Here is a 23,715-nt window from a genome sequence, read left to right as displayed (position 1 = left end):
TAAGAATCAAATGAATGGAGTAAAACTAACAAACAATATTCTCCACTTCAAATCTCCAAATTTTACAAGAGCTTTACTGAAATACAATTCATATACCATAAAATTCACCCGTTTAAAGTGCCTGATTCCGGTGGGAGGGAGACGCAAGAGGGAAGAGATGTGGGGACATATGTATATGTATAACTGACTCACTTTGTTATAAAGCAGAAACTAACACGCCGTTGTAAAGCAATTATACTCCAATAAAGACGTTTAAAAATTAATTAATTAATTAAATAAAGTGCCCGATTCAATGTGTTTCAGTGTCTTCATAGGGTCGTACAACAATCACCACAGTCTGAGGGCAGAATAGTTCATCCCCCCAGAAAGAAACTCACACCCCTTAGCAGCCACTCCCCACGCTGTCCCCGACCCCTACTCTCTGGCAACCATGCACCTACTTTCTATCTCTATAGATCTGCCTATTCAGGACATATTTCATAGAAACAGAATCACACGTGTAGTCTGGTGTGTCAGACTTCTTTTACTTAGCATAGTGTTTTCAAGGTTCATCCATGATATACGTCAATACATTCGTTTTTGCTGCCAAATAATATTCCATCATATGAGATATACCACATTCTAGTTATCCATTTATCAGGTGATGGGCATTTGGATTGATTCTACTTTTTGGCTATTATAAATAATGCTGCTGTGGATGTTCGTGGACAGATTTTTGTGAGGCTATGTTTTCAGTCCTCTTGGCTATACACCTAGGAATGGAACTGCTGGGTCTAATGGCAACTCTGTGTTTAACATTTTGAGAAAAATGCCAAACTGCTTTCCAAAGGGGCTTGTACCATTTTAAATTCCTACCAGTAACACAGGAGGGTTCCAGCTTCTCCAGATCCTCACCAACACGTCACTGTCTTTTTTTATTTTAGCCATTTTAGTGCGTATGACGTTGTTATCTCACTGTAGTCTTGATTTGCAATTTCCTAATGACTAATGATGTCGAGCATCTTTTCATGTGCCTATTGGCCATCTGTATATCTTCTTAAAGTTGAGGTGTCAGAGTTTTTTTTATATCTTCTACACACAAGTCCCCTATCAGATATTTGATTTGTAAAAATGTCCTCTGATTCAGTCTTTTTATTCAAATCTATTTTTCCCCTTATCTGTGTCCTTCAGGCATAGGAACAAAAATCTGATCCGTACTCTTACCTCTTTTGTAAGGTATGCAAATTTTATTACAAATGCTCTCCTAAAAGCCACTATCTTGCCATCCCGTTTCTTGAGAGGCCGGCCTATGTAGAATGAGGCCCCATCCACTGCTAAATACCCACGGCATACACCTGGGTAGCAAACTCCTAAATAATAAATAACAGCGATATTCACCATGGACATTCTGGCATTTCAGAAATTCAATCCATCTCCCAAAGCCTTATTTTAATGGTTTAACAAAACAAAGAAATAAAATTTCACACTATTAATAGATTTAAGAACCTACATGTGTTTTGCCAACCTATTTTCTTTAAAACCATGCTGACAATAGTCATTAAAACTGTTCCCATGCTAGCCGTGCTTCTAAATTGTTTTAGCCTTGACATAAGGTCAATGGGAATTAGACTAATGAAGAAACAAAGCAATACTGAAACATTTTAATTTGGGGTCTACTAGACTATACTAACTTCCAGCAAATTACACGGATGAGCAGTTTGCAACCACTGACATTTGTATTTCGCTATTCGTTCTCCAGGCTTCTTGTTCTCCCTGTGCCATTAACCTTGAGGGTCTAGCTCTTTGTCAATCTCACTTCAACCGTGCTTTCCAGGGATTACAGAATCACTAATTCCAGAGCACATTGTGGCACAGACCCAGTCAAATCAGAGGGACAGATGTGAGCTCATGTAATTGAGAGGTTTCCATCTGTTGCCTTGAGAACTGAGGCCTGAAAGACTTGCATTTTCTTTCTTATACTCATTCAGGGATGTTCAGTCTTTGATGACCCAATTAACATAAGCACTCGGTATTTCGGCAAATAACTTAAATGGCTAATGCTTCAACCTCTCTTGCCAAAGGCGGATGGGACATTCACTGAAGATTCTCACGTTAGACCTATTATGAATCCCAAAGGTGGCTGAAAGCCCAGAGGTGATAAACCGAGATGGAGAAAGGGATGCCAACTCATTCACATCCAAATCCTTGCTTCCACATTCACCCACACATTATCAGGGTACCCCACTGAGACCACAGATCGTCTACCGGGACACTGTCAAGGCACCGGGGACTTGCTTGGGAGGAATAAGAGGAAGGATCTATGAAGCAGAAGAGGAAGGATCTATGAAGCAGAAGCAGCAAAGGATCTTATTTTAGTAAAAAGTTTAAAATAGGTGTTGTAGGGACTTCCCTGGTGGCACAGTGGTTAAGAATCCACCTGCCAATGCAGGGGACACGGGTTCGATCTCTGGTCCAGGAAGATCCCACATGCCACGGAGCAACTAAGCCCATGCGCCACAACTACTGAGCCCACGTGCCGCAACTACTGAACCCACAGGCTCTAGGGCCCGTGTGCCGCAACTACTGAGCCCACGTGCTGCAACTACTGAAGTCCGTGCGCCTAGAGCCCACGCTCCGCAAAAAGAGAAGCCACCGCAGTGAGAAGCCCATGCAATGCAACGAAGAGTAGCCCCTGCTCACCGCAACCAGAGAAAAGCCCGTGCGCAGCAACGAAGACCCAACGCAGCCAAAAATAAAAAAAGGTGTTGTATACTAAGGAAGAATTACCTTCTTTCTCTCGGGGTTTTCTGTAAGATGCTGATGCTGAATATTTATCAGGTGAAACTGACTTCATGTGACAAATGTATTCCTGAAAATTTGGGAGTAAATTAACTTTTGGTTAAGTCTGATCATGATCTATCTACACCAAGCTCCTACTTAAAGCAAAAGTGGTTCTCAGTTTACGTTCATCAGTTGGGGGAATTTTCCATATTGTCTCTCATTCAGCTGCTCCTACTCACCACTTTGTACAATGTTTTTCAAAGTGTGGTCCCCGGACCACCTATATCAGAATCCCCTGAGATGCTTGTTTAAAATGCATATTCCTAGGCCCGAACCCAGTCCCAGTGGGTCCGGGGACCCTCAAAATCTGTCATTAAGCATTTGCCCCCCAGACGTTCCCGTGCACGCTAGCGGCTATCTTCTCTTGTGCCTCTTCCACTTTCAAAACTGATCAATACTATGATCGATCAATATTCTGATCAAACATTTCCAACTGCCTAAGGGGTGTTCGTACAGTGATGCGGTTGGTGGAAAGGAGAACTGATGACTGAGTATCTCAAGGCTCAAGCGTCTGATCAGGAAATGCCCGAAGAACCAGGGGTACAGAGAGCAAGACTTAGGCCGTCCTGGTTCCTCCAGCCAACGGTAACAGGTCAAATACCTAAAAACCACCTTTAGGAGACCGTGTTTTCAAACAATGATGTATTGATACTTCTCTACCTAATTATTTTAAATGTTCACCTCTTTAGAGGTCAGAACCTTAGCGAGGGGACCCTCACCAATACCTCAATTTCCCCATAAGGAACATGGGTTCACCATCTGCTGCCCTATATTCCCTGGAATGCCTATACTGCCATATAGTTCCTACATGTCTTTTACATAATAAAACAACTCATTCCCCCAAAAGCTTTGAATTAGGACCGTGAGATGTTCGATAAAAGCTTTGCAGCCGGAGTCCACGGCTACTGATTTGTAAATTTCTCCAAGCCTAGAAAACTGAGAGGGGCAGGGAAGCAGAGGAACTTGTACTCTAACTGCAGACACCAGTCTCAGCTCGCTGAGCAGGACGGTGCCAGCGTGCGCCCAGCTGGCTCCCCAGGATTAACTCCAGGCCACGGTGCTCACTCCCGGGCAAGCTGCGGGCTGAGTTAAGAACAGCCCGGGGTAAGTGGCGTCAGAGGAGGAGATCAAAACGCCCTTTGCCAGATCTGCCTTTTAAGACATCTCATTTCATGCTGGGGATATTCATAAAATAAGAAATAAAATAATTTACAAAGAATCTCATGCTAACTTCTAAAGGTTTCTGTCTCCCAAAATTCAGAAGTGCCAGAGGCTCTTTCTGTTGTCCCAGATTGCTTTTCCAACGCTACTTCATGACAGAGGGATGGCTCCTGACCTGCGGCCACACATTTCTTTCTTTTTTTCCCATAAGTCATACTTTATTGTACAACATAGAAACCACGTGAGAGAAATCCTGTAAGTAAAATGAATGTCAGGAAATATCTGTCAGGGTAGCCATCATTTAGACATCCAAAAAGCTCACATGAGTGAGAAAGTCCTATCAGTATCCTAAGCATCCAGAAATCTTTTTTATACCAGTTGGACTCATATTAGAACACTCTAAAAGGGAATAATCACAAAGACTGCAACATTTATGGAAGGCTTTAACAAGAGGTGATGTTTCCGTGAATGTCAGAGACACAAAGTACAGAACCTTTTTAGATATTTTAAATATGTGAAAGCTTTTTAACAAAAATTCAAAGAGAATCTGTACCGAGGGAAACACTTATACTAGAAGTTATCTTGCAGAGATCTGATTACAAGGTTGTTGTTTTTCTTTTAAAGAAACCTGCAAATGTCTAGATATATGAAGTTTATTAAAAAGCACAAATAAATTGAATAACCAGGTGACATCATTAAACACAGTATGCAGGACTTAACGTGTGAATGTCAGTAGCACATTTCTTTTATCCTATGAGTGGGCCTCCTAGGTAGGACTGCTAGCATTCAGCAGTCTATCTTATCTAACCCCACGATAACTGAGAACAGAACTACCGAACACTTAGTTGATAATCCATTACGGCTTAGGCTGAATGACATTTTGGTTCTGAAGTCTTTGAAATGCCAAAGACCTTCCTTCTACCTACCTACCTATCTATCTATCTATCTGGGTACATATGTACAGATATATATATTTTTTAACTTTATATATAATAGAAATGTTCTAAATATACATACATATCTATCGATAGACATCCATGTAAAATTAGAGGTCTAACATAGAAACTCCAATTTCACTGCCATACATAAACACACACACACACTGAGATGTGTGTATATAAATCACCACATCTAAAGTGCAAATTACTTGACAGCAAAGAATTTACCATCTTCCTCTAGAGCCATCTGTGCAATGTATAAGTGAGTGACCAAAACTGAATAGAATAAAGACAAAGGCAGAGACTGTCAGTCTACCTGCGAGCAGAAATTATCACTCAGATACTGAAAATAAACCATGCTACTGCTCCAGGGGGTTATACCATAGGATTGTGACCATGACATTTTGCTGGGGTTCAAGTGCAGATGAGCAAACAAAATGGTTTGTTTTTCTTCTGCTTTTCAGGGCTGAAGAAGACATCATAGTCTGTATAACTATTCAGCCTAACCTTTATCCAGGAGCTATTACTGCTTCTTAAAAAACATTAACGTTTGGAAAAATAAAATGTGATTTATCCATACAAGGGACTATTATTCAGCCATAGAAAAGAATGAAGTAGTGACACCTGCTACAGCATGAGTGAGCCTTTCATTATGCTAAGTGCAAGAAGCCAGTCACAAAAAACCATATATTAAATGATTCCATTTATATGAAATATCCAGAATATGCAGCTCTATAGAGACAGAAAGTAAACTAGTAGTTACCAGGGCCTGGGAGGAAGAGAAGGAATGGCGAGGGACTGCCAATGGGAACAAGATTTCTTTTGACACTGATGAAAATGTTCTAATCTTAGATCGTGGTGATGGTTGCACAATTCTGTGAATATACAAAAAACCACTGAGCTGTACACTTTAAATGGGAGAATTTTATGATATGCAAATTATATCTCAGTAAAGCTGTTAAAAAACACTAGATTAAAGAAAAAACCTATCATCTTTAAAAAGCTATAGCAGAAACAGAGCCAACATGGAAGACAGTAAATATGGTGGCGCCTTATCTTTCCAAGATTCTCAAGATAAACCCTGCGCATTAGCAGAATTAGTCCATCAACCATCATGGCTGCAATGTAACCAAAGTGAGATGAATCAAACACAAAAGGGAAAGTTTCTAAACCCAAAGAAATAAACTGTGCAAAACACACATACAAACACATACACACCACAAAATCAAAACGACATGAGTCCCTGTGTGGGCGTATATGTGTCTCAGTGTCACTCATGTCACCAGAGTTTCTCTTACTCTCCCCTCTTGTTACTTAAAAGATAAGCCCTGGGAAGGGCAGGAACTTGATTTTTTTTTTTTTTTTTTTTTTTCTCATGACACATAAGACCTAGCACAGCTGAAGATTTCAAAACCTTTAAAGGCAGCAATAAGTATTTTAAGGTGCACCAACCACTCCCTGAACTGCACTCTAGACACCATTGTGGCCACTATAAGCTGTGATTATCCCCCATCAGCGATGGGAATGGGGGAGTCATTCTACAGAAAATCCCTCACAGGCAAACTAGGCAGCATTCAAATCTTCTATAAAGTGAGCTGAAGAACATGTTGCTAGAACTTCACAAACATACAAATGAGTGAGCAAAGCTGAACAGTACACAGATAAAGCCAGAGATTGTCAGTCTACCTCACGTAACAGCCAAATTATCTCAGCCCTCTACAATAAGGGCTCTGTGATCTCAAATCACCACGCATTCACTTAGTGTCTGCCACGTCACAACAAGATGTGCTACTTACTAGCAGCGGGATACACAAAAGATAGTAGACTCCTTGCCTTGCGTATGTGTACACACACACACACAAACACACACACACCAATAAAACTGAATTTTAAAAATTATTGGTAAGCATGCAAATGAGTGTTGTCATTTTCAAGGCAGTCATTCTGGAATGACTTGAACCTACTTATTCCAAAGAAAACTGTCACTGATTAAAATATATTTTCAAACTCCACTTGTGGAACTGGCTTTGGAATGACAGGAAAACCCAGCTCATCATGTCATAGGCACACTTACACAGAACTGAGCCTGGCAGAGAGTAAGTCCTCTACAAGTATCTAATGTATACATTTAATTACCGGTAACTGTTTAAAATATTCAAAAGAATGTACCTCAGACCATGAAGGCAACTTCTAAATCACCAGCAGTGTTCTGGGAATGAGATCATCACAGTGTTAAGTGTGTAATTTTCCAGGGTAACTATTTTGAAGACAAGCTTCAGCACCTTACTTATTTAGATGGGAGCTGTTACATTTGTTTGCTTTCAATGTCACGCTGTATTTACATTAAAGATAACAAAATACAAGGTGATATAACTGCTAAATGAATAATACAGACTGTAAACTCTACAGAAGCTCAAAAGAACAGGATATAAACATCATCACACATTGAAAGACAACAAGGCATCTTGCCAGGAATTGAGAATTTAACAGGTTATAGTACTATTCCTGCCTATAAAAAGTTTCAGGCAAAGTTTTATAAATGGAGGCTGAAGGATCTATAGAATTCATGTTGCTGGAACGGAGCGTGGAGGGCATTCTAAAGGCGGCGGGGGGGCGGGGGCACAGATTAAAAGAACCTAAAGAGGGAATGGTAGGCAAACCAGGAGATAAATCAAACTGGAGCTGAGAGAGCTTAATCCCTGAGCTTTGTTTTAACAGGCCAGTGGGTGGATGAATCATTACCCAACATGAACTAAAGCAAAGCAACACTATACTACAGGAAAGTGTTCCCAAAAAAAGAGTCCTCTGTGCCACGTTGGTGTTTGTTCACATCTCTCAATCTGGCTGCCTGCTGGTTTCCATGGCTTTGGATTTACCCACTTGGAAAAACAACCCCTCCTTTGAACAATACCAAAATCACTACCTCTGCCCTGCAATTAGACAACAAACATACATATTCCAGCCTCTAACTGAGGCCATCAACTCATCCAAAGCAGAGACTATGTATTTTGGCACATCATACCAATCAGCAGTGTCACAGTAGGTATTCCAATAAGTAATGGATTATAAGTTAACAGTGAAAAACACCTGGATATTGCCCAACGATAAACCCCCAGCAGGGCTAAAATTTAAGACCGGCGACACCACGTACTAGTGAGGACATAGAGTTCCCGGAGCCCTTAGGTGCTGCTGGTGGGAGTGTCAGATGGTACAACCACTTTGGAAAACAGTTAAGCAGTTTCTAAAAAAAGTTCAGCTTACCCAATGACCCAGCAATTCCACCCATGAGTATTTATCCAAGAGAAAGGAGCACATATGTCCACAAAAAGGCCTGTATAAAAATGTTCGGAGGCTGCACCACAAAGTGAATAGACTGAATACCACTGACCTGCACCCTAAAAACGGCTAAAATAACAAATGTTATGGTATACTTTTACCACAGTAAAACAACTGTTTAGAGCATCTTTATTCATAATGGTTAAAACCTGGAAACAAGACAAATGTCCATCAACCTGAGAACAGAGAAGCAAACTGTGATATACTCGTATGACAGACTATAGCAGGGCAATCCAAAAGAACAAACTACTGATCTGGGCAACAACGTGGACCAATCTCAGAAATATTATGCCAAGCACAAGAAGTGGGAATCAAATGATTCTACTGACATGAAGCCCAAGAGCAGGCAACACTAATTTATGATGACTGAGTCACATCAGTGGTCACAGTACCGCTGCGGGATGGGGACTGCTGAGCAAGGAGGCATGAAGGAACTTTCTGTGGTGATGAAAACGTGCTATGTCTTGATCTGGGTAGTGGTTACAAAAAGTAAAAACACAGGGGGAAAATTCATGAACCCATGCCCTTAATATTTCACCGTAATTAATTATGTCTCAATGCAAACAAAAGAAAAAAGAAAACCAAACAGGTGGGACACTCCAGTCCATTATCCACATTAAGTCCAAGATTGCCTTTTTGTCTAGCCCTCAGCAAATACTCTGTTATCACGAAATAAGAGCTCACAATAAAAATTCCTTTGGGTTGTTGTAGGATCTATCCCAGACAGGGCAATATCTTTTAAGGTCTGACTAGAGTAGTTTAAAAAGAACATACAACTAATCCATTGATTTCCTGGGCTTTTTTTTTTCTTAATTCACTGAATTTGTAAATTCTAAATATATATTTTATTCCTATTAGGACCCAAATGAACCATTTGACTATCTTGGGTTTTTTTAAGTTGATAAGACTGCAATAAACACTAGTTCCCAATATAACAGACAGGTACGATGGAGCAAGGCAGTCTGACTCTGATTACAGTGAATAAACCAAGTAGGAGACTCCACACTTCTAAGATTCCAAAGGAAACTTTTTTCAAGTTTCCTCAACATACGTTTAAGTCCTTCACAAGACAATAAGGGAAATCATCCACTCAAAGCTTGGAACTGAAAGCAGTCACTTTTTGAGAATGGATAAAACTACTGTAAACAGTAAGTCAGCTAAGACACAGCAACCTGTAATAATAACACTTTTCATAATCTGTAATTACCTTCTTTCTTTATTTACATCTTCATTGTTTGCCTCCCATCTTCGCTGTTAAGCTCCAGAAACTCAGGGATCCTGCTGTCTATTTTGTTGATATCTACATCCCCAGCACATACAACAGTGCCTGGCATGTAACAGGTATTAAATATTTTCCCATAAATGATCAGTTCACTTCATAGACTAAAGGCAAGTGATTAGAAAACAAGATGAGGGGCTTCCCTGGTGGCGCAGTGGTTAAGAATCCACCTGCCAATGCAGGGGACACGGGTTCAAGCCCTGGTCCGGGAAGATCCCACATGCCGCAGAGCAACTAAGCCCGTGCGCCACAACTACTGAGCCCATGTGCCACAACTACTGAGCCCATGCGCCACAACTACTGAAGCCCGCGCACCTAGAGCCCGTGCTCCACAACAAGAGAAGCCACCGCAATGAGAAGCCCGCGCACCGCAGCAATGAGAAGCCCAAGCACCGCAACAAAGAGTAGCCCCCGCTCATTGCAACTAGAGAAAGCCTGTGCACAGCAACAGAGACCCAACACAGCCAAAAACAAACAAACAAATAAATAAATATAAAAATAAAATGATGAGATTGATGTGTCTCCCCAGTGGGCTGTCCCCCTTCTATTAAAAAAAAAAAAAAACAAAAAACAGATGAGTAGGGGCAGTTATTTCTAAGCAACCAGCCCACTTCAAAATGTTTCTCTACAGACACTGAGCCTTAAAGAGTGCCCCCCCCCACCTTCACACACCTCCTTTTCCTGCCTCTCTGTCCCCCCTCTAAGAACATCCTAAGAATTAACAAACTCCCTTGTGTTCTCAACTGACTGAGCATCCCTGGGCTAGTCACACAATTCCAGTGTCTCTTTATCCTTAATGAAAAGACAGTGGAGCGGATTCACCCATAAGCAGACACCACGGTGCTTGATGCTAAGAACAGAGACGAAAGACAAAGGCCTGGCCCTCCCAGAGCTTACAGCAAGGCAGACAGGTGAGTACAAATGCTCTGACAGAAGCACACGTGGCAGGCCATGCAGACACAAACACAACACCTAACCCTGCCAAGAAGGTAGGGGTGAAGAGGGTCACTTTCCAGAAGAAGCCTCTGCCCGTGAGGGAGAGGCTAACAGGAGTCATGAAAAAGAACAGGTGGAATTTCAGGAAGAGGCCACGGCTCACCGGAAGGAAGGAGTCGGGTGTGTCTGGACCACAGGTGCGGGTGAAGGAGCGATGGGAGACATGACGTGGGCGATGGAGTACTGGAGGATGAGGTCGGAGGGGTACGTGAGGAATGACACTCCCGTGACGTTACAGACCAAGGCCCAGAGGGAACGTGATGAGAGGTGGGGTCAGTGATGCGGTTATTTTAGTGATAATGAAGAAAACCCATGGAGACCTGACTAAGAGAAGAGTTCCTAGGACCTCTTCAACTTCTTATTCTAGTCTTTGTTCCTAGGTGACCATTCTTATTCTCTATCCCAAATTACTATCTCCGGCAGCGGCCACTTCTCTGAGCTCTAGACCCATATACTCAACTTTCTAATACTTATCTCTCCTTTGAAATTTCAAAGATCCTTCAAACTCAACATACCCGAAACTAAACTCATGAAACTCACAATCTCACCACAGAAGCCAGTCTTCTCCCCGTGTTTCCCGCCTCTGCAAACGGCAGCACCGTCCCTCCACGCGGACAAGCCGGAAGCTGGGGAAGCAGCCTCACTGCCCTCTCCGTCATCCGCCTCTTCCCCTGCTCCCATCCAGAACCACGCCCTTCCGTCTTCTCTCCAAACGTCTCTAAGACCTACCCCCTTCTCCTTCTTCACTACCACCGCCGTGACTTGGGTTTCCGCCACCTCTTGCCCAAAGCACTGCACAGTCACGTCCTCTCCTATTTCTCCTCTTTCCTTCCAATCTGTTCTCAAGCTAAGAACAAATGTTTATCAGCCTGCCTCCCTCTTATATACCCTCCTACCCACCCCCAGGAGCACATAAAGCCCCTGTTGATGCGGCACACAGCACCTCGTTCACGATGGAGTGGGGATCCAATAAGCCTTTGAGCCAAGGGATGTAAGAATTTTAAGAATTTGGAAGGAGTCAGCACCACAGGCAGAGACTCAACTAAGGACTAAAAAGTGTCCACTGAACGTGCCACGAGGGTATCATTTAGTGACCTTGTCCAAAGCAATTTCAATGGAGTCGTGGAACAGAAATCAGATCACAGTGGAATGAGGAGCAAATGGACAGACGGTAAACAGAGAACACTGACCTTCTTCTGATAACCTGGATGGCAAGGGAAAGAGAGCTAATAGGTAAAAAGGGAACACAAGGTTTAGGGATGGGTTAGTTTTTGTTTTAAAGTTGGGAGAGACTTGTGCGTAGTAAGCACATGATGAAGAGAAAGACCCAAGAGAGGAAGAAAGGAAATCAGAAAAGAAACCAATCACTGCTAAGTCCCTGAGGCCACAGGGTAGGGACCTGTGAGCATAAATGGAAGAACCAGCCTTTCACTGAGCCGAGGGGAAAGGAGAGAAGGATGGAGTCAGATTCTGAACAGCCTGCAGGCAGGAAAGCCACGGAGATGTGGTGGTTCCACTATTCTCTCCTTAAATGGTACATAAGGATCCTTCCAACTCTACAAGAAGGCGCTCTCTCATTCTCTCTCTCTGTCAAACAAAATATAAAACCATGTATGGTATACACATGTGTGTATATTTTATATATTTATATATATAGAATATGTAAAAGTATATTTTTATATATATATACATTATATATATATTTTATGTGTTATATTTATTATTGGACACTAAGAGCAATATTTGATGTCTGCTGTTAGTCCTGGAATTCTACTTCACTCTACCACTTCCCTCTCTGTATTGAAATAAAGCCTCTAACAGAAAAAGGGCTCCATCATCATCTCCAGAAATTGGTGGTAATTGTTCCCAATTGGGAATTCAGTGGGGCCATGTTACAAAACTTTACATAGGTTTCACACCGAGAATGACTACTATTTTCCATCCCTTTTACCCTCCACTCAATAGAACTTCAAGCCTGGTACTATAGCTGCTATTACATATTTCTTTAAAAAGCTACCCAAATCACTCTCCTGGGTGATTTTAAGCACTGGCAAAGAGGTCAGAGCTTTTCAGCAAGGAAATAAAACACGGGTTCTCTGTGGGGTCACCAATAGTTTATCAGTTGCTCATCAAAAAAACAATAGTTGAAAAGGACACGCACAGTAAGAAAGGGAGAAAATGGGTACAGGAGGAAGCCGCCGACAATGAAATAAAATTTTAAATTAATCCCTTGTCACTTTAATAGGGCTGCCACATCATGGAAGATGTGTTTGTTTTCAAAGGGGGGAAAACATGCAGAAATCTGCACTCATCACTCCCTCGACTGTTAACAGGGAAACGGCACAGGCTCTGTCCAGCAGAAGGTGAGCGAGTGTGAACACCGTGCGAAACTGCTCAGCAGAAAGCATCTGCATCAAACCATTAAATCCGGGAATTCACTCTATTAAAATCTAATCATTAGCCAAGAAGCATTAACAGGCAACTCTTTTCACGCAAAACAGATATAAAATAAATACCAAGAGCGATACATACGGATGATCCTTCATTCATCATTTTAGATGGTGCATAAGGCCGACTATTGTTTCAGCTCTTTGTTGCTCTCTAGCAGCCACCTCTATACAATGTAGAGTATTGTTTGAGTACTGGAACAAACAACTTTAGCTTTTTCTGTATATCTAAAAGTCCCTGGATTACCCTCCAAAGAAACCTGGCGCTGAGACAAAGTTGACTTGTAACAAGCCTCAGCCTTTAAGCAAATTGCTCATTAATGCACAACTAAAGTTTCTGTTCAGACCCTAATTAACCTATGTATCTCCAGAAGCATCCCCCCACCCACCCCCAGTTCTGCGCTCTCCGAAACTGGGCAGAATTTTTTTTTTTGAATTTTATTTTATTTATTTTTTTATACAGCAGGTTGTTATTAGTTATCCATTTTATACACATCAGTGTATACATGTCAATTCCAATCTCCCAATTCATCCCACCCCCTCACCCCCCCCCCCCGCCACTTTCCCCCCTTGATGTCCATACATTTGTTCTCTACATCTGTGCTGGGCAGAATTTTTCTAACACACAATTTTCCATTACACATGGATGCTGGTGGGCTTTAACAGTGGTGAAGACTGTGACCAAAATACTGACTGAAAAAAAAGTTCAGACCAAAGCAACACCACGTCTGTTAACAGGGGAGCAGCGGGTGAGTGAAAAGGGAGGCTGGGACATCTGCGAAAGTTCCAGGGTGAAGCCGCCCCTGGCCCCGCCCCCAACCCGAGAAGGAGGCTTCATATGGAGAAGACAACCTCTTAGGATGTGGCCACTACTTTAAAAGATCTCATAAACAAGACACAGAGAAGACTTACAGGACAATTCCAATTATATAGGGCTTTAAAAAAAAAACAAAAATACAAAAAAAACCCACCAGACAAAATTAAGCTAATTTGTCTAGAATGGCACACATAGGTAGTAAACGTATAAAGAAAAGCAAGTTACAACTGCGACGCCCTCTTGGGGTCGGGAGGAATTCTGACTGGGAGAGAATACTTGAAGGAGGCGATTGAATACTTCTTCACCTGGTGATGATTACAAGGTTGATTATTTTTTAACTATAAATTACACATATGTTTTATGTACTTCTATGTCTATATGATATGTTTCATAATAAAAAATGTTAAGAGACAGAGACACACAGAGAGAGACAGACACACACAGACAGAGAAAGATCAACCCAAGACCTAACACATTCCTTAGCAGAGCAGAGGCATTCCATACATGTTTAAGAGAATGGATACTGGGTTACAAAAGCACAGTACTGAGTCTTCTCCAATCACTTACTAAATATTTTTCAGTTTGTTATGTTTACAGACTTCTTTGCAAACAGATGGGTGAAATGTTAAGAGTTCAGAAAAGATCATATAAATAGCCACAAATTAAAGACAACTTTCAGAATGGATTTTCTATTTTATTTAGCATAAATAAACATTCTTTCAACTAGCAGTGATTCACATTGTTAGGATTAAAACATATCCTGTATACAATACCATGAAATTAAAACAATCTACAGAATTCTAAGAAAGAGAATGCAGAAAAGGCAAGATAAGAAAGCAAACTGGCAATAATCCCTTAGAATTTAGTAGAACATGTAACATTCAGGAAGGTAGAGAGAAAGAAAGCAAAAGAGAGAAAATAAAAATTTCAGACTCTGCTTTTAAAATAAAGTGGTTGAAGTTTTTTTTGGGCCGGGGCGGGGGGTGGGGGGGGGGGGCGCTGATATATGAGTTCATTAAAAAATAAAAGGGAGAGGGGCTATTTTGTAAGACAAACTGACACTGCTGAGCAAGGCTGGAGCTCAGCTCCAAGGAGCCCAGTATATACATAGATACCACTAAATATAAACAGTCATGGAATAAATGTGCAGATACAGAGAGATAAAACAGATACAGTCAGAAACAATCCCTGGTAAGACTGATTTTATATCTTTGTGTACATGCAGAAGTGCTAAATCTGGATCTAATTTCTTCACGACAAAGCCCAGTTTTCTGCAACATCCTCACAACAAAGCAGAACCAAACTATTAAGGAGAGGTACTGAATCTTCTCATATGCAGAGGGGGAATTTCTTCATATCTTACGGTGTGTTTTTAAAATACTCTTCCTTCACAGCAACGAATCCAAACACCCTAGGAATTGAAGGCCCTGTGGACGATAGGGAAGTAAGGAGGAAGGAAGGAAGAGAAATCCGCCTTCCAAAACAAAGCTGGTGTAGGTTCCAAGAAACAGCCAAGTAAAATAATCCTTCCAGAAAAGGGTAGAGAAACAAGGGAGGGGAGCCGGAAGGAAGGAGAGGATAATCACACCTTCCCTCCCAAACTGTAGATAGAAGGAATACAAACTGGCCAGGTCCTCGCAGGAGAGCTCTTGGGTTCACCTGGGCTTGTTTTATTAACCAAGCTCCTCCCAACCTCTCCTCCTCTCACCCCCTCCCCCTCTCTCTCCATCTCTCCTTCCCCCCTTCCCCCTCACTCCCGACCCTCTCCTACAAATTAAAAGCTACAGTAAAATGAATTTCCACAGCAAAACAGCTACAGATATTCTACCCCACCCCTGGGTGAAGAGCTGGTCACTTGGTGCTCGGGGCTGGGGACAGAATACAGCCAGTACAAAACGGCTCTGCTCTGTGCCCTTTTCAACTCACTAGTACCGACACTCCTAAGTTTCCTGATGCCTCTGAGCTCATTAGACAAAGAACAATGAAACCAGGACTCCATTAAACTGCTGCTGGTTAAACTGGCAGAAAACAAAAGAAATCTGTCAGCCAGGCATGGGCCTTGCTCACATCCCTAGCAGGGTCTCACTCGACTCAACCACCCTTGTTGTGTACATTTTCCTTTCAATTCCAGAAAATTAATGTATATGTAGCCTGTGATGAAACAAGTGATAATTAAGTTCTGAAACAATGAACAGCTCTAAAAGTCCAGGAACCTATAACACTCTTCTCTTAAGCTTTCAGAAGATCTGAAGATACAATCTATTCTTCCTTTCTCCCAATATAAATCATACCATTAAATTAAAAGGGGAGAATTCTTCTACCAAATTACACCTTAATGGCTCTTAACCCATAATTAAAGTATCACTAACAGCAGCTTAAAGCCACAGCCAACCATGAGTACATTTATTAGGACCTAAGTTTTCAGCACTAAGTAATTATGTAAATAGAACCATCAGCCATCTTGAGAAAAGTCCATGGTCGAACCAGCTCCCTGGTCCCTTGAGGAAACTCTCTGTGACTGGCATCTACGCAGGGCCTCCTCCCCTGCAGTCAGAACAAAGTTAAGCAAAGCTACGTGCCAGAGGAGCAAGGAAGGCGAATTCCGACCATGCTCCTCGCCTAGAGCCCTGATCACCATCTTCCCTGATTATCACAACAGTTTGGGAACCTAGACCAACAACTGATTTCAGAGCAAAGAAGAATCCAGGTCAGACTCAACTGTGCATCGTGATCCAAGATGCTGTCCCTGTGCTGCGGGCTGTGAAGGTCCCCGGGACACAGCATGGCCCCTAACATCAAGGAGGTGATGATTAATTAAGGAGGCAAGACATCAAATAATTTTGGAGAGGTGGTATGGTATAGAAGAATCACAGACTAACTGAGACCACTTTGTTCCTCAATTCAATTCTGTTACAAACTTTCTGAATAAACTTGGATGGACAATTCACCTCTCTAGGTCTCAGTTTTCTTGGCAAAAACAAGGCAAATGTATTAGCTATATCTAAGGCCCTGGATAGCTCTGCAATAATTAGATAATTAGAGAACATGAGACAGTATAAAATTAACTGCTAAATTATACAGTAGCGACCACAGCTGCCGACAGAGAGATTTCATTGATTTCTCAGTCCACCACTTCCTGAGAGCCACACCAGGCACTGTGCCAGGACTCAGGGATACAGCGACCAAGACAAAGCCCCGCCTTCATGAGGCTTTCGGTCTACTAGTGGCGCATTCTCAGGAGTTCAGAGGGGAAAAAATGAAGGCTCCTTTTCAAGGAGATAGAGGCAAAACTGGGATTCAAGTGGGTATAATTTGAACATACAGTAGGAAGGGTGATGAATGATGGACTGGCTAACTGTTGAGAATTTCAGTAATAAACCAGAGATTTTTGAAAAGACATATTAATACCCAAGCAGAGTTCTGCTAATTGGCTTATCACCAATGAAGGTAATTAGTTTCCATAAGTTAGCCAAATGCAGATTCTTCCTGCCCTTTGCCAATCATCTTCTCCTATCCCAACAGGTCCCCACCCCAAATCTATTTGTGGTTCATTTTTTCCCTTAATTCTCTTTTCAATTATGCTTGTGGATTTCTATGGTGAAAGTCAGGAGCAGACACCAAGCAGAGAGTCCATATCTAAGCCATCTGGAGTCTACCTTAAATGTGGGGTTTTAGGAAGACCTTGTATGCTATGAGATAATTGGCTAAAAAAGACCTGTTTGTGTATAAGTTGCTAGAGAGGTTGAGGAAAGATGGTGCAGACACATGGTTTATTTTGTGGAGTAGAGCTCTAACACAAATAAGGAAAACAGTACAACTAACCTAGAGAATAATTAACCGTCAACATCTCACCTTCTTAAAACTAAAAATTCATACAATTATTTTGTCCCTTATTTTTAAGACACGTGAAACATGCCTGGGCCCTAAGTGAAATCAAACACTGCCCACCAACTGTACATTCCATTTTCCAAATAACTTCCCTGGAATGCTGGTGAGCTGATAGATTTAATACGAATATTCTCAAAGTGCTGGACTTAAAAGGAACAATAACTATTCCAACTTTTCTTACCCCCCCCCCCAAAAAAATCCCATCTAAGATTTATGCGCATCTTCTAAACACCCTTTTGAGTTCAGAGCAGATGTGTGCAATGTTTACACTGAGAAAACCACTAGGACATAAACAACCCACTATAAACACCACTCAGATTTTGCTGTGCTTTTCTTCATTTCCAGTGTATTTATTTTGGTGTTAAAATAATGTTAACTTTCATAATAAGGAAAATAGCAGCAGATGTTTAAACCAAACAGACACACATCATCCCACACATCTACTCAACTTTCAGAATCAAAGTTTCTTCCTCCCAATTAAGGAGGGAGCCTAGAAGACCACTCTTGTGTATGGTACCTACTAAACAACAGATCAACCTGGACAAGCTTTCCGTAAGCTTTTCCTCACCAGCTGCAGACATAAAAAATTAATGTGGTATCCATTTCCTAATAATCCCTACATTCTTCTCTCAGGCTGATTATTATGCTTTATTTTGAAAATATCTTATTACTCAATGACAAAGACAATCCAACAGAAAGTGCCTTAAAACTTTTCAGTTTCTTGTTCACTGAAAAAAAATTCTTTTAAACTAACTGCAGTGTTAATTTCACAGGAAACACGCCTGGTGGCTTGCTGCTTAGACCACTCTAAAAGGGACTTGAGGACACAGGGGGGGCGGGAAGGGGAAGCTGGGATGAAGTGAGAGAGTGGCATGGACATATACACACTACCAAATGTAAAATAGATAGCTAGTGGGAAGCAGCTGCACAGCACAGGGAGATCAGTTCGGTGCTTTATGACACTTAGAGGGGTGGGATAGGGAGGGTGGAGGGAGGCTCGAGAGGCAGGGGATATAGGAGTATATGGATACATCTAGCTGATTCACTTTGTTGTACAGCAGAAACCAACACAACATTGTAAAGCAATTATACTCCAATAAAGATGTTAAAAAAAAAAAAGTCTGCCTTTTAAATGAGTGACTTTAGAAGCAGGATGATACCTAAAGCAGCAGATTCAAAGAAAGCAATTCACCAAAATTCGCATTCCTGGAACAAGTAGGATTTAAAAAGGAAAAAAAGAAAGACTACTTTAAATATGAGATTCTTATCCACAAAGTTACATAAAAAACAATAAGAATGAGATTTTTCCTTGAAGGGGAAAGGGTAAGTTTTCGACTGCTTGGGCAACAGGGCTAAAGTTTTTACACGAAAAATACAAGTGGATCAGCTCACCCTCCCAAGTTTCTTCCATGTTTTCTTTTTCTAGAGCAATGTTCAGTTCACTATAGGCAGAGACATGGAAACTTCTCCTGCTGAATCAGAAGGGATATGTCTCCTTGATTTGTATGTGGTTACAACAAAAAACACTTCCCCTGCCAAGCTGAATTCCCCCGGAGATGTGTCTCCGGCTACTCAGACTCAGACCATTACCACTTTTTCAAATCGCACGTAGATAATGTTGGATTAAGAAATTCCCTTTTCTCTTCTTACTACTAACAGAGACAGCTTGAAATACTACAGGGCAGTGGGGAAATACCTCATGGTTTAGTAGGAGGTAATAAATGATAAGATTTCAGAGCTCTTTTTTTTTTTTTTTTTTTAATTTAGCTTTCTGGTTGGTGGGTTGTGCAATCACTTCCACAAGGGACAGGAGTGTGGAGGGAACATCCTTCAATGTCAGAACTCTCCCAGAGCTGTACAGGAAATGGGAAATCAGACAAAGAGCCAGTCTGTGCTCTGTGACATGGGTGCCCTTCCAGGCCCCCAAACTGAATAGAAAAATTCTTCATTGTTTGGGACAATCGCTCTTGAACACAAAAACGCACTGTAACTTTCTGTTCCCCTCTACATGAAAATCCAAAGCTCTTGTTGGCTGTTAGACTACAACAGGAATACCGTATGTAGATAGTGTATGTTTAAAATAAGTATCAAAGCAAAAAAAAAAAAAGAGAGTGAGAGAGAGAAAACCCGGCATGTTTAACTTTTTACTTGGGTCCAGAAGTTCCTCCACTAAAGAAAACACCAACAGAAATCAAAAAAGAAATACAATTTAAAAGACTTTAAAATGTGAGGAGTTAGTATGCTGCAAGCATAAAGCAAACTTTTAACAATGTATATTTTACCACCTCCCCGCCCCCGCCCTCTCCACTGTAACCCCTGAAGGCTAAGATACAAACAACAAACTTTGTACTGAAAACAGTACCTAAGAACCGCTTGCCTTTCAAAGCACCCTAAAGCCTCAAGAAAGAGAACAAAATGCACAGAAGGCAATCAGAACCGGAAAGGAGGAGTGGCCTTGACCAAAGCAATAGGGTAGCAGTTTCTACAAGGGAACATCTACCTTCATAGCACAGAATCCCGATATTGCTGTTCATCTTGTCCAAGTACTGGTAGTTCAACAGGTCCATCTTCATAAATAGCATTTATTGGGCTAGCACAGAAAACCAGCTCTTTGCTTTCGCCCCGAAAAAGTACGTTTCCAAAATCAACTAGTGCTGAGCAGCTCCTGGCTCTTCTCTTAAACTTCACAAAGACGGAGGCCCGGCCTCGGATCAAAACAAAGTAAAAGTAAAAAAAAAAAAAGACGCACACAAAATCGAACTTGCAGAAAACCCTTCAAGGGTTCGTGGGCAGACGGTATACGTCCTGGATCCTCGATCGAGCATTTAAAAACTCGTTTCAGAAGTCTTTACGGGTCTTTCTTCGACGTAAGAAAGGAGCAAGGAAGGAAAACCCGAAGCCCATTTCCTAGGACAAAGCCGCGCTCGCGCCGCTCACAGCCCGCTGCGAGTTCACTGCGCTGACACGCCGACTATGCCTGGAATGACTCGTATGTGGACGAGCTTCCTCTTCCCAGCGGGAGGGAGCGCGGAGCATGCTCACTGAATCCCCGGGGCTCTTCACATGTCAGGGATGTTTTCTGCACAAGATCAGGCTCTAAATGTACTAAAGGGTTTGAAAGAAAGAGGAGGAGGAGGTGGAGAGTCTGCAGGAGGGGCCGGGGCAGAGCGGCTCTTGACAGGAAGCAGCCCTGCCGCTGCAAAACCGGAGGAGGGAAGAGAAAACCCAGGAAGTCGCTTTTTCAGGAGCTGAGTACAAAGTCAAAAATCCATCATGGAAGCAAACTTCCATGGAATTTAACTCTGGTGTAGCTTCACTTCTGGGTTTCAGAAACCCAAAGTGCTTTGCTGTGGTACATATACCACATATTTCTTTTTTCTTTCCTTCCTTCTCTTTTAAAAGTCGTTTTACAAGGTCCATTTACACTTTAACTGTATATTTAAAATTTCGATGTCATGTTACATATAACTTCTCTCATAATTCTCATAACAACTCACATAAACAGGGCAGGGATGGTATCACCTTTTTACAGCAGCAGAAACTGGGGCTCAGAGGAATTAAATAATGGTATATGGCTCCCAAAATAGTTGGTAGAACTACTTTTAGAGTGTTTTATTCCCTTATAACCTTCTAAAAAATAAGGAGGGGAAGAGGGAGAGAGAAAGATAAGGAGAAACAGGAAGAGAGAGAGAGAAAGAGAAAGAGAGAGAGTTTAAGGAGGTAAGACTACATATCCAAAACACAAAGCCTACCTGACACGATGGGTGGGAGGGATAAAATTATTTTCATTTTGCACATAGGAAAGCTGTTCCATCTGTGTATTAGAGGCTAACAGAGTAGCATGCCGCCACGTCACGCCTTATTGTAAGGACTTGGGCCTTAAACTTCACATCTCCAATATCCAGCACAAGTGGTGCCCAAAAGCTATTTACTGAATCAGTAAATCACTGAAAGTTCAGAATCTTCAGCACATGAAGAACACGCTAGCAAAATAAAGGGAAAAAAATAGTTTTCTCTTTGGAGATGGCGCCTAGCTTTTGGCACCATGAATAGACTAGTAATTCACCACAGGAGGTGTTTCTATACTAATACTATTGTATGCTATTTGGAGATTTAGGAAATACCAAGGGGTGTGCTATACTGTAGACCAAGACTTGACATTGTAATACCCTAAAATAAGAACTGGATAAATAATTTCAAGGGCTTATATGTTAAAAGATTAGCAGTTGCACTTTGGGTAACAGGCATGTTCATGACAAGTTGTTCTAATTGAATCCTATTTGGAGATAAATACAACAGCCAATACTGCTGCCGTCCCTGCTGCAATAGTAGTAACTGGCATAGCAGCAGGTGAAGGAGGCAACAGAAAAATCGAGATTTCACAAGCTTTAATTTACAAGGCTATTTATTAATGCTAGATTACATATTCTAGAATCCGAATAAGCTATACTAAAAGGTATGTACACCATCACTTGTAATTAAAGTACTTGATGGTACTTGACGGGGAGGGTCAGAAGAAAACTCTTACAGCATCTAATATATATTATTGTACTTAATCTTAATATCTTTGGGTACAGATTCAAGTTCAACTGATAGTTTTGGTTCAAATTCAATTTACCCAGTTGGTTGTGGAGAACAATTACTGTGCTACATTCTTTGACGTAATTTCTCAATCAGAAAACGTTATGAGTCATTAGCACACCCCATACGGGAGAAAGCTGGCTGCACCTTCGAATCAGTGTGGAGTTTTTAAAAATCCTAAGGCTGTGGGTGCACCCCAAAATAATCTGAAGGGGTGGGGCCCAGTGTTGGGATTGATTTTAAAGAGTCCCAGGCGATTCTAACATGCGCCCAAGATTGAGAACCACTGCTTTTATCTCAGAGGGAAAAAAATCACCTGCCTTCAGATACTTCATTTTACACAACTTATTTTGAGAAGGAAAGTTTTCTTTTTAAAGTACAGTGATTTAACCAGATCCAAACAATCCAGTGGTAACGATAGGAGTAAAATATTTAGTAACTTCCCTTTAATGACTCAGTGTCACTTACAATGTAGTTTTCAGTCTCCAAGAGGCAACCACCCATGTGGACACAGGCCCACAGGTACACCTTGACCTGTGTTTGCAATGAGCTGTAGGAAAATAAAATCCCCAGCCCCCACCGTGTGTTTCCCACTGATCTGGACGCTACTGTGGTCCTGCTTAGAGCTACAGACCAGGAGAGTGAACAGGTAGAAACGTTGATAGCAATTTGACAGAGTCATCTTAGGTCCTGTAAATCTTCCAGGCAGACAGTCTGAGAAGCCCCGCCCTGAAGGGTGGCGGCCACACCCGCCGACTCCACGGGGTAGCCAGTTCCTGCGGCTGGACCTATCCCATCACAGCTCCCCACACCGTCCACCTTCCGCTTCAAGCAGTGAACTACCTACAGTTACTCTCGAAAACCAAATTATTTCACGTCTCAGTGCACACATTCCCTCTTTGTGCAAGACTCTTCCAGCCCCTCTCCCAGCAAACACTCATTCTTCCCTCAGGACTTGGCACACGTCTCCTTTGTCCTGTGGGACCCCCGTCCTTCTGAGTCCTCACTCCCAGGCCTCTGCCATCATTTGCCCACAGACATGCTTCCATCCTAGGCACGTCTAGGCTTTAGGAGCAAGGGCTGTGCCTTCTGTACCTCTGCAGGGTTGGTCTGGCAGGAGCCTGGCACATGGTAGGCCATCAATAAATTCCTGTTGAATAAAATCTCTAAGATGAAAACACCTCAAAGGTAGACTCTCCATCTCCCCCTCCCTGCTCCCAGCACATACCAGATTATCTAACTCAATGTCTCTCCTACTGGATTCTGTCAGCATCTTCTGGGGACACAAGTCCTCACATCTGAGGGAAACTCATCTAGATTCTGATCAGGCTTCAGATTATGGTCAACATATCCACTGAAAAAATCCAAGCGCTGGAAAATGTCAGTGCTTCTCAAGCTCATTCACAGACTAACATTGTCATAATTAAACTACCAACAGGATTCTTCTTAAGG

At 41.9% G+C, this 23,715-nt stretch overlaps 1 protein-coding gene across 13 annotated transcripts in view; it reads right to left on the bottom strand.

Annotated features, from left to right (window-relative positions):
• Window positions 1–23,715, bottom strand: part of LOC309607261 (phosphatidate cytidylyltransferase, mitochondrial) — a 272,769-nt gene that overhangs the window by 60,548 nt on the left and 188,506 nt on the right. Inside the window, exon 1 of one of the 13 annotated variants that reach the window (XM_082345578.1) lies at window positions 20,183–22,796. The exons of 11 other annotated variants lie outside the window; for them this stretch is intronic. In XM_082345578.1, coding sequence (XP_082201704.1) covers window positions 20,183–20,264 — 82 coding nt within the window. In that variant the 5' untranslated portion in view covers window positions 20,265–22,796. Of the gene's footprint in view, window positions 1–20,182; window positions 22,797–23,715 lie in introns of those variants that run through there. One more of the 13 variants, XM_082345575.1, reaches the window with a different exon arrangement.

The sequence above is a fragment of the Balaenoptera borealis genome (genome assembly GCF_965194805.1).
Source record: "Balaenoptera borealis genome assembly, chromosome: 12".
Taxonomy (NCBI): Eukaryota; Metazoa; Chordata; class Mammalia; order Artiodactyla; family Balaenopteridae; genus Balaenoptera; species Balaenoptera borealis.
Note: the sequence above shows the minus strand (reverse complement) of the source record. Positions and strands in the feature narration are given on the sequence as shown.